The sequence below is a fragment of the Protopterus annectens genome, chromosome 2.part2, assembly GCF_019279795.1.
Source record: "Protopterus annectens isolate FY-2018-M chromosome 2.part2, PAN1.0, whole genome shotgun sequence".
Lineage (NCBI taxonomy): Eukaryota > Metazoa > Chordata > Ceratodontiformes > Protopteridae > Protopterus > Protopterus annectens.
In genome coordinates this window covers 75128734-75146834 of record NC_056730.1, presented here as the reverse complement: position 1 = coordinate 75146834, position 18101 = coordinate 75128734, and the positions used below count along the sequence as shown (strand labels likewise).

General features: G+C 43.1%; 1 protein-coding gene across 1 annotated transcript in view; it reads left to right on the top strand.

The window, feature by feature from the left end:
• The window catches only part of FBXO9 (F-box protein 9), a 1636589-nt gene that overhangs the window by 883702 nt on the left and 734786 nt on the right, over positions 1 to 18101 (top strand). The window contains exon 6 of the mRNA XM_044063757.1: positions 9899 to 10029. Within this exon, the coding sequence (XP_043919692.1) occupies positions 9899 to 10029 (131 nt within the window). The remainder of the gene's footprint in view (positions 1 to 9898; positions 10030 to 18101) is intronic.

Sequence of the window (18101 nt, the reverse complement as noted above, 5' to 3'; positions counted from 1 at the left end):
TTTGTGACTTTGTGGACCCTTTAAGTCTTCCTTTCTTAACGCTCCAGTGGAAGCTTCTTCCCTTTTTGACCCGAAAGTGAAAGACACTTTAGCCAGGTGTGAAAAGGATGGCAAGACCCTGTCTGCTGTAGGAGTACATTTTTCCACCCCCCTTAGCAACCCAACTCTAGGAATCAAAGGAGTGGAAAGATGTGGCACAAGAAATCCCAAGGTCCTTTCCAATACACGCGTGACAAGTTTACCCCCCCCCCAGGATAGAGGGGGGTAACTTATCAGGAAGACACCCATACAGAGGCAGAGGGGGTCCATGTAATACTTTGTCTGGACAGCCCTACCAGTGCTCTTGAAGAGTGGCCTGATTGCTTTCTTCTGGAAACAGTCGGGGGACACTTCTCTCTGTACCACCCTGTTTGGCAATCAATAACCACAGATTCCCGAGTGTGGAATATCATAGCCAGAGGTTATCACATCCTCTTCAATATTTACCCAAAGCCATTAAGACAAATTCCCGACATTCCACCCAGTCAAAAGGGAGCAGCACATCAAGAAATAAGAAATCTGTCTCCAAAAAAGAGTCATTCAAGCAGTCCCACCAGACCAAATAGGATCTGGATTTTACTCAAGGTTCTTTTTAGTGCCAAAAAAGGCGGAACTGGAGACCGATTTTGGATCTTAGCATTCTGAACAAATTTGTCAAACAAACAAAATTCCGGATGATCACGGTTCAGTCTGTCCTACCCTTCCTGGAGGAAAGACAATTGGATTTTTAAATCTACTGCTGTGTTACGGAAGTCTAGAGGCAGGCGCATTTACGGGGTATGTAATGTTTAAAATCATCCCATTCTATATTTCTGTGTATAACTGCTGATATCTTTCCTATTTTTATATGTATCTGTCACATAAGAAGAAGTAGTCAACGCTGTTGCTTACATAGATTAACGCTTACAGTTTTAACTAGGATCCAGAGTAAAAACATTACTGGGATTGCACATGTTTAGCGTTTGTGAGATTATCATGATAGCATTTACTAAACTGTACTACATGAAAGGAAAAAGCTACGGTGTTATCTAACTAGTAACTGAAAGTGATTGTATTAAAGCAGAAGTTACGCACTACCATATTGTGATGTTTGACCGTATAACTGCTATAGTTGCATGGTGCTTACTAGGATAATTTAAATAATCCGACCAGTACATCTAACGTGTCTTAGAATTCTCAATTTTCCGCTATTTCTAATGTGCAAATGTTAATGGCAAATATTTGAGTACTAGATTGCAGATATGAGTTTTAGAATACACTGATAAGTTTGTTGTATTTTGTTACAAGCATTTCTATTTTTGCTCGTTTTTGTACTGGCAAGGTATAATTACCCAGACCTCTATCTAGTCTATTGGTATCCACTGTCTAAAACACGACTGTAGCACACGCGGTGTTAAAACACAGCATAGAAACTGCGATTGAAAACAAGCTCTATTTTATGTGTTTTCCTAGGCTGTACCCTCTAATATCCCCTAGCCACCCTCACCAGGACGCGCCCACAGGAGGAAAGCTTTACGTGAGCTGAAAGCTCGGAAAAGACCTGGTCTACGAAACTAAAATTACGGACAAGGTCTATTTGTTTTCTCAAATACTGGAACCTGATAATACTTTTAGTAACCCCCTCCTAAACTTGCGTACTAGCTTCCTAATACAGCAGTACACCACCTAATCTGACGATTGACTCATAATTAGAACACATCTTGAGCTACCCCCAAAGAAACAAACAGAGCCAAAATATCTATTGTTTTACCTGCCTTTGGTCAGTGCGGGGTGGAATTAACCCCGCTCCGCACTGCCCCCATATCCCACCCGCACCAGTACTCCTACTTTTATACCCAACTAACCACACCCACCTCTATCTATAGCCATACAAATCACTCTGTCTTTCCCCCCATCCCCCTCTTCCATCACTTAATACACTCCACCCACAATTACTTATCGCATAGCCACCTACAAATACCTTAAACATTATGAAGACTCCCATACCATTGACTATTAAGCCAGCCATAAAAATTGTTCCCCTTACTCTACTAGTCTTTATTTCACTATACCTGCTAACTAAATATGAGGGACAGTTGCACACAGGATTTCACTATCCTAAGTACCAAACGTGTACTCCCTCAACCCCATTCAACACCTACCCTCTCTACTTACTACCTAACCAATGAAATACGGTATAACACCCATTACCACTACTACAAACTGAAAATGAACCTTCACAAATCCAAATATGCTGAAAAAATAATACTTAAACTCTTGAAACTACTAGAATACTTAAGAAAGAATATTACTAAAGATGGGGACATCCACCCCAACCCGGGACCCCCAACAATTGTCAACCCCAATAGCCCATCTCTACTACCCAGATCTCCCAACTCCTTCCTAATCTGCCACCTCAATATAAGAAGCCTAAATAATAAGATTCATAACCTACATGCTCTTTTAGCTACCTACTTCCCTGACATTCTGTGCCTAACAGAAACCTGGCTTAAACCAGTGACCAGGGACAATGAGATCTTACCGCCTGGCTATAACATATACAGGACCGACCGCCCCCAAAAAAAAGGAGGTGGTATAGCTGTACTTTTCAAAAATACTCTCAACATTACTTTGAACCCCAACCAACCACCCCAGATCGCTAATGCAGAATTAACTGCCCTAAAACTACAACTGAATAAGGAAAAAAGCATTAACCTAATTGTGACCTATATCCCTCCTGGTAACAACTCTGACACTCTCGAGTACCTTCTAAACTGGCTTACTAATAACTACCCCCAAGAAACTATAATTCTGGGTGACATCAATATAGACTGGAATCAATGTACCTCAGAGACAAACCCTACCCTCATAAATCTCCATGGCTTCTCACAGATTATTACCTCCCCCACCAGAATTGGGAACACCAAACAAAAAGAAAGTATCCTAGACTGGATACTCATAAATAGTCATCCCCATACATACACGTCTGGGACCCTTCCAAATGATATCAGTGATCACCTTATAACCTATATAGAAAAAAATAGAAGGAAGACACACCCTGCCAGTGTACAGGTCAATCAGGAACACTAAACACTTTGACCTAACTAAATTCCAACTTGAGCTACAGTCTTGTAACTGGTCAATTCTTAAGTACCTCCCCATAGAAGAGGCTGTAACAAACTTCAACTCCACGTTTTTAAACATACTCAATTCTCATGCCCCGACACGTTCAATCAAAATCAAAAACCAGATAGCACCATGGCTAACAAAAGACTCAACTTCCAAAATTAAACTTAGAAACAAAGCCTGGGATAAATGGCGTGCTACCAAAGCACCCCTAGATCGCATTAACTTCCAACAACTAAGAAATGAGACAAAAAAATCCATTTTACTTGACAAAAAAAACTATTACTGTCAACTACAATATAAACACCAAAGCAATCCCCAAAAATTTTGGGCGAGTCTAAATAATCTGCTCCATCCAGGTAAGTCCTCTACTCCAACTCCAGTAGATCTAAATGATAAAAGCCCAGAAGAAGTGGCCAATACGTTTAATACTTTCTTTATCAATGTTATCAAATCTTTAGCTGACCAGCAACCCACCACCAACTCCCCCACATTAAGTTCGTCACCTATGACTATGCCCTCCTTCTTCTTACAACCAGTTCCCACTTCCTTCATCCTATCCCTACTGAAGAAACTAAAGCCAACCACCCTCTCTGCAGACCTTCTTCCAGCAGAGTATTTACAAAAAGCTGCAGAGGTTATAGCCTACCCCATCTCTATCCTAATTAACCGTTCCATAACTGAATCCACTATCCCCTCAATATGGAAAATCTCTCATGTAATCCCTCTACACAAAGGTGGCACATCCACTGATCTATCAAATTATAGACCAATAGCCATATTGTCACCCCTTGCCAAAATCATGGAAAAATGTATACACAAACAACTTGTACACTACCTAACCCAGAGCAATCTTCTAGCTAGTTCACAACATGGTTTCAGGCCCAAACACAGTACCACCACCGCCCTCCTCTCTTTCACGGATACTATAAACCATAATAAGAATGACAAAAAAATATCTTCCGCACTCTTTTTGGACCTATCAAAGGCCTTTGACATGGTCAACCACCAATTACTTCATAACACTCTAAAAACTCTCTATCTAGATAACAAAACACTGGATTGGTTTCACGCCTACCTCTGTGACAGGCAACAAGCTGTGCTCTGGCAAAATAAACTCTCCACCCTCTTACCTAATTCTATAGGGGTCCCTCAAGGTTCCATTCTGGGACCTCTTCTCTTTTCTATTTTCATCAATGATCTCTACAAAATTATCCCAGACAACTCTTGTATCCAATACGCAGACGACTCGACACTAATTTGTTCAGACAAATCACCAGTTAATCTGCTATCTAAAACCCAAGTATGTTTCACTACAATAGAAAACTGGTTGTCAGGTCGTCATCTGATCCTCAACCCAAAGAAAACCAAACTATTACTTTTCCATCCCACCCATAAACCTACCCCAATACCCTTTGCTATTCAATCCAAATCCGGGACCATTATTACCCCGGACACAAATACTAAGCTCCTGGGCGTTACCATTGACAATAAACTTAGATTTGACCTACACATCAACCAAACTGTTAAAGCAGTTAATAGGAAACTGGGGTCCCTATATAGAATAAAATCCTTTCTGACTCCCAGGGCAAAAGTGGCCATTGCCCGGTCACATCTCCTCTCCTCCCTCTTGTATGCCTCTCCCATACTCACTAACCTTTACAAATCTGAGCTAAACAAACTTACTTGTTGCTATAATCACATTGCTAGATTTGCTACTAGCCTGCCCTATAAAACCCATCATTGCATCAACCTACATAACCTTGGTTGGATAGAGCTACCAAATCTACTCCAGCAGAACCAACTAATAGTTGCATTCAAAATTCTCACTCAACCTGACACCATTCCTGCGCTGAGTAACTTAATCACCCCCTATTCAAACCTAATTAGTCTGCGCTCATCAAATAGGCTACTTGTACAAACGGTCAAATCCTGTAACTCAGGGGGTGACTCTCTGTTTGCCAATTCCATTGGTAAAATATGGAACTCCCTTCCTCCCCAACTCACCAATGTTACCTCCCAAAGCAAATTCAAGAAAAATCTATTCCTCCATTTTAAAACCCAATGGCTCTGCCAGTGTTCCAAACCAGACTAACCCCTCACTCTCTCAATCACTATGTCAGTGGAATACCTAAGGTTTAACAATTTGTTCATTTCTCTGTTACTATCATTATGAAGAAGTTTTTTCCAATTATTATTGCATATACTCAGTTGTTTTTTCTTCTGCTCTATGTATTATAATCAATTGAATATATATGTACCCTGTCTAACATGAATGTAACTACTGTCAATGTGGAGCTTTTCTCCCCGGGCCTCCGCTGAAAATGGATATGTATCCAGATGGACTATCCCGGTCAACAAATGTAAAATAAATAAATAAATAAATAAATGTGCTCACTAGATCTTCAGGATGCATATTATCACATAAAAATGGACAAACGTTCCAGAAGATTTCTTCACTTCTGGCTGGGAGCCAATCATTACCAATTCCAGGTGCTGCCCTTTGGACACTCTACAGCCCCCAGAGTGTTTACCAAATGCATGGCAGTGGTAACGGCCCACTTGAGACTGCAAGGATTCCGAGTGTTTCCGTGCATAGACGATTGGCTCCTTACCACCCCCACCAAGTATCTACTGGTTACAGCCTTAAACTAAATCTAGCAAAATACCTAGGAATCTCTATAAGCAGGGAGAAATGCAAGGTGACTCCTCTTCAAACCTTGGAATTTATAGGAGCAACTTTCAATACCCCAATCTTGCCTAGTCCCCCTTCCAGATCACAGATTAGAAAGACTGAGGTCCCAACGCCGGGTGATACTCTGTCAAGACAAGATTCCAGCTTGGGCTGTCCTTCAACTTCTGGGATCAATGGCAGCATCAATTACGATAGTTCCCCTGGCGAAGACTACACATGAGACTTCTTCAGTGGCTCCTACTAACACAGTGGTCCCCTTCACATCATCCTATGTCCTGTCAGATCCACATAACAAACAGGTGCAAACAAGATTTAACTTGGTGGATGAAGCCAGAAAAAGAACTATGGAGTCTCCCTTTCTCCCCATAGCAAGGCCATAGTGACCACGGATGCTTCACTGTTGGGGGGGGCACTTCCAGGGAAAGATGTTCCAAGGCACTTGGTCACCCATGGAAGCCAACTTTCATAGCAGTGTTCTAGAACTGAGGGCAGTGTTTCTAGTGTTGCAAGCATTCCAGTATGTCCTCCCATCAGGGGCAATTGCTATCCAGTCCAGCAACATGTCAGTGGTCTGGTACATCAACAAACAAGGGGGAGCAAAGTCCTACCCGTTGTGTTGAGAGGCCATGAGCATTTGGCAATGGGTGACAGCTTCCACCCGCTTTCTGATAGCAACACACATTCCTGGGAATTTCAATGTGATTGCAGACAAACTGAGCAGATGTATCCTCCTGCTTCACGAGTGGTTCCTCAATTTAACCATAGCGGCGAATATCTTCAGCTCCTGGGGCCAACTTTGCTGCAACCTGTTTGCCTCTCCAGCAAATCACAAATGCATCAGCTACTTTGCCCTAATTCCCTCACAGCGGGAGTCCCTGAGGGATGCTCTAATACATGATTGGCCCATGGGACTTCTGAATGCTTTCACTCCCCTACCCCTGATCCCACAATTTGTAAAGAAGGCCTTTTGGTTGAGAAGCAGAGTAATCCTCATTGCACCCTACTGGCTCCAACAAGTTTGGTTGCCCTTCCTTACGCCTCACCTAATATGCTAACCGTGGATTCTGGATCCAACTCCAGAATTAATCTCGCACCCACAGGGGGTTGATACACCCAAACATATCCAGTCTCGAGCTGACAGCTTGGTTTCTCCACTTCCAGTAATTGCCAGGCAGAATAACCTTACCTCTCCGGTATGCAACATTCTTCTGGCTTCACACAAACCATCCACAAGGAAAATCTGTCTTGGCAAGTGGAAGAGATTCCTTATTTGGTCCCGACAGAACTAGACCCTTGCTTAACTCCTGTTAGTGTTGTTTTGGATTATTTGTCAAGCCTTCTTCATTCAGGAGCGGCAGCCTTCACCATTCGAGTACATTTGGCTGCTATCTCAAACTTTCCTAATGCATTCCAAGACTCATCCTTAATTTCCCATCGTCTCTGTAAAATCTTCTTGAAATGAGTCTCACATATCAGACCACCCTTCAAAGAACCAGTCGACCCTTGGAGTTTAACAATACTTCTGCAGTCCCTTACACATTCACCTTTTGAACCTGCTGCCACTTGCGATGTAAAGTTCTTATCCTGGAAATGCATATTTTTAGTAGCCAACACCTCAGCAAGACGCATATCCGAGCTTCAGGCCTTGTGCATAAAATACCCTTAAATGGTCTGTCATAAGGCCAGAGTATCACTCCAGATTAACCCTTCCTTTCTGCCCAAAGTTATTTCAGAATTGACATTTAACCAGACAATTGACCTCCCAGTTTTTCCCAAACTTCTCAAATAAAGGAGAATACTGCCTTCATTTGCTGGATGTACATAGACAATTACGATTTTATCTGTTCAGAACTAAATCGGTATGTAAATCAGACCAGTTATTTGTTTCCTATTCAGGCCCTAAATTGGGCAACTCTGTTTCTAAAGTGACTTTTATCTAAGTGGTTGAGAAATTGTATATGCCTTGTCTACCAACATAATAAAATTCCTCTAATAAGCAAGGTCAAAGCACGCTCAACCAGATCAGTGGTGACTTCTGTTACTTTTTATTCAAAGGCTTCAATGGATGATGTCTCTGCAGCTGCAACTTGGGCTACAGCTCATACCTTTATCACTCATTACAAATTGGATTTGGTCTCCAGGAGGAGAACATCCTTTGGTTCAATGGTACCCGGGAACATCCTTCCATAGGGCCTCCCAGGACATGAGGTAGCTAGGGACTCTGTCCCATCAGTAAGGAATGAATGAAGATTAACAACATCAGATAAAGAAGTTATGTTCTTACCATAATGTTCCATCTGTGTTCATTTTCATTAATTACGTCCCTCCCTCCTTCCCCCTCCAAGGGGCTCCTGGAGGTTCGGATTTAGTCCAAATCCCACATTAGGCGACCAGCTCAGAAAATGCCTCTGCTTTTTTCATCATGGGCAAACTCGATCTGAGGTAACAGGGAGAGGGGCACTATGGATAAAGCTTAGCTTGAGAGGTTTTTTGGCTGGCACAAGCTTGTTATAAGGCAGAGACGGCTCTGAGGACTGAACCGACGCCCATCAGTAATGAATGAATGAAGATGAACAACACAGATGGAACGTTATGGTAAGAACATAACTTCTTTAGCTCAGTAAAAAGAGGGGAATCTCCAGGCACTGCCATAAATATTTAAGATGTGTATTGTAGCCATCTATGTTAAATTCTTGTCTCAGCTTCAAAGGGGTTACTGTGAGAACCCAGAGTCAGGTGACAAGTTCATTCTGCAAGCCATCTTGGATGTTATATTTAAAGGGAGTAATCTCTGAGAAGGGTGTATTCTGTTTTGGGGAACCTAACTAGAAAGACTGCTCACGCATTTCATTGTGACTTGCTCTATCAAGTAAGTTGTTACAGAATAGTAATTCTCCTCGATTCAGTCAGGAATATAGTGAAGCTTAGTTTAGATATTGTTTTTCTTTGTTTGTCTGAGTCTGTCCATCAATGTTCTTTTCAATATTTCCTGTGATCTGAATGCTGTGGTTTACTGTCAATATACTATTCAGTTTTTCATGCTCTTTTATTATTAAATATATTTAAAACTTTTATTGTGGCTAGTTCTTGTAGAAAGTACTTAACCTTTGAGAGTGCATATATTTATTCGGTGACGCTATATGGGCCACTCCAGAAGGCCTAGCTGTCTTGGCAAACTACTACCATTTGTATTAGTGTTAATATTACACAGGATAATTGGGCACCCCTTTGTTAAGGACCTTGCAGTAGCTGATTGTGGCATGTCTGGTGGCATTATTAACCACCTTATACTCTGGGGAGAAGGGAGCACAGCAAGTAAATGTGTGCCAGTCTTTCTTAGGTGTGTGTGTGAAAAATCAGTTTTCTCAATGTGTTGGTGTCAGTTATTTGGGACAGGGGCGCAAAGCATTGGGTTTACATAGAGAGTGCTGGAGAACTTGGCTTGGGCACTCATTTGAGGACCTAACCCTACAGCTGAACCAGTGAGGAGTCTTATTAGGGACCTGAGACAGATGTAGAGAAATCCAGACCCCGGTCTGTGTGTGTTCTCTGTGTGCTCTTAAGGAAAGTTGTGCTTGATGCAGAGAGGTCTGCATCCAGAAATACTGAGTGTATCTATTTGTATTCCAAGTGCATGTCCCTCTCCAGTACTACTGGTGAGGATTCAGGCTTCTTAATTACTGGCCCAGCGTGGGGACATCACACAGTGAGATTCCCCTTATTCTGCAGTACCTTTAACCATGTCTTTTTCTCCTTTAATTCTACCCTGTTTTTAAACTTCATTTTCATTTTATCCTAGCAGATGGGAAGGCGCCAGTATCTCATTTGTAATTCATTGCCCTGCATTTTTATCTTAGGTTTCATCTGTTCATTATCTGAAATAGTTATTGGAAGTGTGTCAGACCTTTCAGTTAAATGCACATTTTTTTTAAATATAATTTTTATCTAGTCTAGTCCAATTATTGTACTATGGGAAATAATACGTCTCTGAATTAAGCCAGAATAATGCAAGTTAGTGTGGGACTTTTTCTAATTGATAAATTTACTGTTTCCTTTCAGTATGGAGGATATGGATGAAGACTCTGAGGTTGCGGATCTTGTGGCTAGTTTCCAGCAGCAGCTAACAATGCAGGGCTGTAACCTAAACGTGTGTCAGCCAGAGTTTGAAACAACGCAGACTCATATTTCAGGTGGGTGAGCATGAAAAGTAAATGGACATTTATTGAGCAAAGACTGATTTTTAGAAGGCATTCCTTCCTCTTAGTTAAGAAGTGTCAGCAAAGCTTCTTTAATAAATTCAAAACCCCAGTTTGTCTGAATTGTCCTTTTGTTTCTGATGAGTGGATTGTGTTCTAGAAGGTGTAATATTAATGAGATAATTTATATGCAGCAGTTGGCCTTGACCATATAAGACCCCACTGACTACTGTCTTATATTAGTTATGCTAATATGTTGAATATTATGTTCTATTTTATTTATTGATTTATTTGACATTTGTTAACCGGGATAGTCTATCTGAGCAAAAGCCCTTTTTCATTGGAGGCCTGGGGAGAAAAGCTCCACAGCATAAGTAAGCAAGAAAATTTGCAAATTTGAAGATAACTACAGTAAAAAATTACAATAAAACAGTTAGGCAAATGTAGATAAAGCTCCACAGTACACTATAGTAAGAGGCGTTATAACATTCTTGAAAAAACATGGCAAAGAAATATACAATAATTCATGTGAATGAGTTTACATAACATATTGGGTTATCTTCAGAGGGTAACTGTACAATACAGAGCAGTTAAGTGAGTTATGCTAGTAGGGAAGGGAGGAATAAAGAGGATAGTGATAGAGAAAGGGGGTGGGTTCATGTGGGATGATTACAGAGGCCATTGTGGAGACACTTGCAGCTGAATCCATCTGATGTACATCATTCTCACTGCTGTGGTATCCTGTGGTTGTATCTTGCCAAGGATACAGCAACCAGCCAACTTCCAAAAGCTTTCATCCTCTCCCACACTGACACACACTGGCTGCTTATAGGCCAAGCCCTTTTTTGGAAGGAGATATATAAACAGCTAGAGTGACTAAAATCTTTAGTAATTTCTTGCTGCCTCATGAAGATGCAGCTCTGAGTTTTTTTAGGAAAAGCAGTCAGCCAGAGGCTTCTTACCACACAGATGAGAACTCTTCGGGGAACCCTTTTACACTTATTTTAACAATTTAGGAATATGTTATATATTTTTACCTATTTCCTGTCAGGAATTAGGGTATGTCACTTTAAGAATATCTGCTTATTAGTAATGCCGATAGACATTCCTCAAGTACCGCTGTTGTAGCTGTAGGAACTGCTTTTTAGGTGTAGCATGTCTACCTAGATTTCTGGGGCTTATTTAATGGATTTTTAAGCTAATGTAATCATTTCCATAGCAGACAGGCTCAACCCTTGCTTACTACTGCTTCATATGTGGTCTGTTGTCCATTTCTAGTGCAAGAAGTTCTCTGGTGGAAGCCTTACTGCAATCTGTTTGTATCCCTAACTGTTGTCAAGTGCAGCAAATTCTTTTCCTCCATTTCCCATCCTAGAGAATGTCTCAGAGATGCTGTCATTCCGAAATGTTCCTCAGAACTAATTTACGTTTTTTACCTCTTTTCCCTTTTTTTTTGAAATTCAAATAGAAAATTAAGTGGAACAAGAAGAGGGTAATTTTCATATGTTGTTTTGGCCTCATTTTCTCAAGCTTCATCTTTTGGTAAGTCTTATACATCTGAGATGTCTTTCTATTTATATGCTGTAGTATCCATAACATGAGGTAGTCCACTTCCAGTTGACTTGTATGTCTTGCCTTTTTACCAGAATTAAATGCTACTATGAAGGTACGTGTTTCGGCCTGCATCACTCAGAATATGTCAGCCATAAACGGACGTCGGGTATAAAGCGGACATCAGCACACACCTACCGCAGAACTTCTCTGCCACCTGTTTGACTAACACCTCCAGTCGTCACTGTATTGGGAGAGCTGCCTCGTGCTTCGCCTGTGCTCAGATAAATACCTCATTGGGGGGGGGGGGGTTGATACCTTTTTTGCTGCTGTGTTCCTTGTGAGTTAATGTCAGGTAAAAAGGGCAAGTGTCAGTATGGAAGGCAGATTCCACATAAGACTCACACAACCTCTATATATTCTACCTAGGCCCAGAACATGACTATACATTGGGCGTGATTTGCAAGGCCTTTGTCCCTAAAACTCTTAGAAGCCTCCTCGTTTCCTTTAGATTGTACTTAGAGAATCAGCATCTGAAGCGCCTTGCGCAGGATATGGATCTGATGTTGGGACCTTTTGGAAGAGCCGCAGTCTAAGAAGGCCAGGAAGCCTAGGCCTAAAACTGCAGCTGTTCTCTCTTCTCCAGGCATTCCTCCTGAGGCCAATGAAGGCCCAGAGGCCACATTGGAAACCGCAGAACCTCCATTGATGGGTACCATGGCAGAAGCAGTTAGGAAGACTGCCAGAAAATCCCTGAGAGATCCGCAGGCATCCAACCTGGGTGCTGCTGGGAGGGACCACGGCTCATAATTTGTGAAGGCCCGCATAGGGTTACTGAAATTGTGGTCCAGGAAGACGTGCTTTCAGATGTTGTGGAATGTCATCTGACGTTCGGCCCCCTACTCTTCACCATTTGTCAGAAGCTCCTAAAAAGAAGAAACAGAAAACTAAACATACTTCTCTGGTTCAACTACCTCTTCCCTCCGAACAAGCCCACGACTGGCAGGCCTTTACCCAAGGCCTCTTTAATGCCTTCATGGCCTTACGTCGGACACCAGCTACTGTTCAGGCTCCTTATCACTTCACTCCTAGGAAAAGGCCTCTGGAAGATCTTTCTTCTGGGGATGAATCTCTAACCTACTCCTTTCAGATTGCTTCTCCTCTGCGGTATGCTTCCCCAGAGGAGGAGTCCAATGGAGCAGACTCCCCTGGGGAAGATGTCACTTTTGAGGAGACTATTGTGCAAATGAAAGATTACTTCAAATGAGATTGCAGTCAGATCTTTGAGACACAAAAGAGGTATTATGACCTTTTACAAATGGAATCTCAAAATCCTTTTGCAATCCCCCCTGTTCAGCCTGCTTTTTTGGATGCCTTTTTGGCTGCTTCCAAATCCTCAGACTTTCAACCTCCCATTTCTAAATGCCTGACTGATTCTACAAAGTGCCTGAGGATGCAAAGTTCTTTTTCAAGGCTCCATCAGCTGACCACCTATCCATGATTTCTGTGGCTGCTGACTTCTTCTTCTTCTTCTTCATCACCTTGTCCCGACGCTGATTGGCAGTGGAGTTTCTAGGGCCAATTTAGAGTGTCCAGTCCACCTGATGCATGTCTTTGGGATGTGGGAGAACCTCTTGCTGTGAGGCGGCAATGCTAACCACTGCACCACCGTGGCCGCCCTATTTCTGTGGCTGCTGACAAGACTTCCAAATTGCTACCCTCCACTTCCTTGATCCCCTCTGATAAGGAAAGTAGGATTATGGAGAGGTTGGGCATAAAAGTTTATACTTCTGCCACCTTGGATGTTAGGGCGATTAACTGTTAAACTCATATGGCCAAGTATTCCTTGGCTGTGTTGTCAGATGCCATGAAACAAGTTGGAGAATTACAAGACTGCCCTAACAAGTCCAAAATAGGTAGCCTTCTTAAATCTTGCAGCAAGGTATCCAGACACTCCATAAAATGTAGTTACAATGCAGTGGACGCTTCTACCAGGGGGGCTGCATCAGGGTCAGTCCTAAGAAGGTACTCTTGGCTCAGGTTGCAGCCTTTGCTAGATGATATTAAGGCAAAACTTATGGATGCACCCTTGGATAACAAGGCCTTATTTGGTTCTGCAGTTGCTGAGCTCTTCAAAGCCCTTCAGGAAAAGAGCAGAGAATTACAAGACCATAGGCACATCATTGTGTCCCCTGTTTTCTGCTTCCAGTGGAACTACCCAGTCAAGACATCCTTTGTGAGAAAGCCTTCTAAACACTTCTGTCTAAAGGGAGAAAAGATACCAGAAAGTAGGTCCCCTCCAGATCCTCTCCTTCTACTCCTGCACAAAAGCAGCCCTTTTAGGCAAAACCTGGTAGTATGTGACTACCAGGCCCTAAACTCATGTATCCCCATCTTTCTTCGCGTATCTCTGTCCCTCCCAACTTGGAAATGTATTACCTAGGACTCTTAGGTCCTTAGCATTATCAAACAAGGTTATTTCATGACCTTGGAATCCAGACCACCTTTTCAAGGTATTCCTCACTCCCCCCAAGACCAAATGGCCTTCTTTCCAGGTCTGCATTCCCTGCTATCCCAGGGCACCATTCAATAGATGACCCCGGATCTAAGAGGAAAAGGATTCTATTCCATAATGTTTCTAGTCCCCAGGAAAGAAGATCTTTGGAGGCCTGTTGTAGATCTATCTCATCTAAACACCTTTCATAAGGTGCCTTCCTTTCACATGCTGTCTCTTCCTACACTTCTTCCCTCGTTCTCCTTCAGGCTTACATGGTGTCCTTGGACATAAAAGATGCCTACCTGCACATCCCTATCCACCCACTCTTCAGGAAATTCCATCATTTCTGTGTGGGTTCTTTACATTTTCAATTCTGTGTTTTGCCATTTGGTCTCTCTATGGCCCCCAGAGTATTCACAAAATGCTTGGCCCCTGTCATAGTGTACTGCAGAATACTAGGTATTCAGATCTTCTCTTAATTGGATGATATCCTCATTCTGGCTTCATCCCCAGAGTTGATACAAGAGCACCTGCACTTCACTATGTCCCTGCTAAAGGGTTTGGGGTTCACCATAAATCAACAGATGTCCTCTCTGACCCCTTCACAAGACCATGTATTCCTCGGTTGCAGGATACTTGCAGCCCAAATTATGGCCTACCTGCCCCCAGAGAAAATTCTAACCCTCACTACTTACTTTCAGGGACTGATTCCACTACAGTCTCTTTTGGCCAGGGAGTTCTTGAGACTCCTGGGATTCATGGCCTCCACCATCCCCATGGTACCCCTGGTAAGGCTACACATGAGGAAATTTTAGTGGTTCCTGAGAAAAGTCTGGAAACAACACCTTCATCCTCTGGAGTTTGTGGGCCCCCTCATTCCCTGTTTAACAAACAAACTAAACTGGTGGATTTGACAGATTTCGCAAAATCCAGGCTTTCCTCTCCAACCCCTTCCCCCCAACGAGGATCAATACGCAGACTTGCAAGACATGGGCTGGGGTGCAATCCTAGGGAACTGGAGAGAGAGAGAGATGTTTGGACCCCCTCCCAGTTGAGGGAGCATATCAACAGCAAGGAAATGAGGGCCTTGATTTTTTCACTACAATATTCAAGCCCTGACTGTTACCAGGAGTGCTGAGATGGTACACAGACAATACCACAGTCCTCTGGTACATGAACAAATGGGGAGGGGGCACGGCCCTACATACTTTGCAGATTTGCTGTGTATGCATGGGAGGTTGCTCAGCAGAGCCAAGTTTCTCTTCTGGCAGTCTACACCCCCTTAGTTCAGAATGTGATGGCAGTTTCATTAAGCAGGTCTATGACTCAGTCCCATGAGTGGATGTTACACAGGGATGTGTTCTTGGACGTAGTCCATTGATTGGGAACTCTTCAGGTAGATCTGGTTGCCTCCCCCATGAGCAGACAGATTCCCAAATACTGCACCAGGATACACACCCCTGGGGTTTGGAAGGTGAATGCTCTTTCGTTTCCTTGGAAGGGGATGTTTGCATATGCATTCCCACCTTCCCTCTTCTTCTTAAAGTTCTACTGATGATTCAGAGAGAACAACCAAAAATCTTGTTGGTGACCCCCTTTTGGCCAAGACAGCACTGGTTCCCCTTTCTCTATCATCTAGCCAAGGGCAATCACCGCAAGTTACTCCTCAGGATGGACCTAATCACACAGGGAAAGGGAACTCTCATACACCCTCAGATATCCACCATGAATTTAACCCTGTGGGTGATGGGGCTTTGGTTTTCTTTAGACATCTTTAGAGTGAAGACATGCTGCAAGTTCTGCAGGAGGCCAGAAAACACACTACCAGAATATCCTGTTTATCCAACTGGAAGAGGTTTTCTGTCTGGTGTCTAAAACATAGCTTACAACCACTGTCTGCAGTGCCACCAGTGGTCATGTCTTACCTGTGTGAATTGATGAAAAGTGGCTTGTCATATTCTTCCATCAAGGCTCATTTGTCTGCCATCTCAGCATGTTTATCTTTAACTCCTCCCCTGGCTTTCAGGTTGGAAGTCAAGCTTTCTCTGAAAGGGGTTCTAAACATCAGACCTCCAAGGAAACCTATCTTTCCTCCTTGGGATCTTAATTTTGTGTTAGAAAAGCTTACTTTAGCTCCCTTCAAGCCAGCTAAGGACTCTTCTCTACAACACTACACATGGAACACTTGTCCCTCTGGTCGCTATCACCTCAGCCAGAAGGGTCTCGGGACTGCAGGACCTAATGGCATTTCCCCCTTTCATGGTTTTCCATTGGGACAGGGTTTGCCTTCATATCAACCCGACATTTATGCCCAAGTTAGTGAATAAGCTGTCCTTGAATCAGGCCATCAATCTCCCTGCCGTCTTTCCATCGTCACAGTTCCCTAGTGAAAGGATCCTCCACTCATTGGATGTGTACAGACAACTTGGATATTATTTGGCTAAGACCAAGTTCATCTGGAAGTCAGACAGGCTATTCATTTCCTATCTCCCAAGAGACCTGGGCCATCCTGTTTCCAAGCAAACTATTTCCTCCTGTATTTCTAGAGCCATTACCTTCTGCTACCCAGTGAATGGGAAAAAATCTGCTCTTTCCAGTTAAGGCACACTCCAGCAGGGCTTTGTCTTCATCTGGGGCTTTCATTAAAGGTTTGGATACAGCTTCTGTTGTGGAGTCAGCTATATGGTTACCTGTTCACACCTTCACCAAACATTACAAATTGGATACCATTTCCAGGTCCAGAGCAGGATTTGCCAGGTCTATTCTGCATGGATTTGTGGAAAATGTCTCTGTTCCTCCTCCCACTTCTTCTGTTGCATGAGCTTTGGCATTCTCCCTCATGTTATGGATACTGCAGCATATGAATAGAAGAACATAGAATATTGTGTAAAATCTTACTATAACTATAGATGTCCTTCAAGAATGCAACTGCAGTCATAACATACGGGTTGTCCTGCCTCAGGCAGCCCTCGGTCGGCCGGATTTCAAAGTCTGGGTCAGGCGGGCGGCTGATCATTTCTTCTCCAGGCGGCGTCAGCTGAGTATAAGTATATAACGCCGCCATCTTCTTTCTTTCTTCTTCTTTGGGTGCCGGTGCGCGAACGAAGCAGTTAAGTTGTGGGTCAGGTCAGCTCCTGTATTTCTTGAAACCAAAGTCAAAAAAAGCTAAGTAGCCCGTTGGGGACCTTTTCTCTCCAAGCCGATGTCAGAAATTACTGAAAAGTAAATAATTGTTTGTCTTGTGGTAAACAAATACCTCAGATTTCCACTCTTACTGCCTCCATTGCCTTGACCCAGACCTTTGATTATACAATGCCGTCGGTACAACCGACATCGTGCCCCAGTTCCCTCTGAGGCGGTTATTCCACGAGGTCACTCCAACGCCAGTTATTGATTTTCCTCCGGATACTGAACCGAGGAAATGCCGAGACCATTGCTGTTGATAAGGTCACTCCTGCGCTAGGCCTCCCATGTCCATGTCTATCAAGGCCTACGTGCTAAAGCAGCCAGCAAGTCCAAGCATCTTACTGCTAAAACCTTACCTCAGCCTACTCCTGAAACTCAAATCATGTCTATGGCCGCAGATTTAATTTCCCTGATCAGAGGTTCCCAGGCCCATCCTGAGAGAGGATCCCAGCCTCCTCCTGATAAGAGGCCCAGGGTTGAACCTCTGACCCTCTTCCTTCAGATGAAGATTCTGAGGACTCTGTTAGCCAGGAAGAGCCCTTCCAGACCTATGACGATTCAGATGCAGAGGACTCCATTCCTCGGCCTCTCCTCCTGAGGATATTTCTTTTGGGAAGTTCTGCATTCCATGAGGGAGCATTTTAAGTGGCAAGGCCAGGAATATTCAGATTCATGAACAGCCTTGAACCTTCCTTAAAAGCCCCAACACAGACCCTTAGCTATACCTCCTGTGCTTGATGTTTTGGATGATTTATACTCTGACTCCAGTGTTACCCCTGATACTCTTCCTCCTGCTCCTGTCAAGCCTGACAGATACTATAGGGTCCCAGAA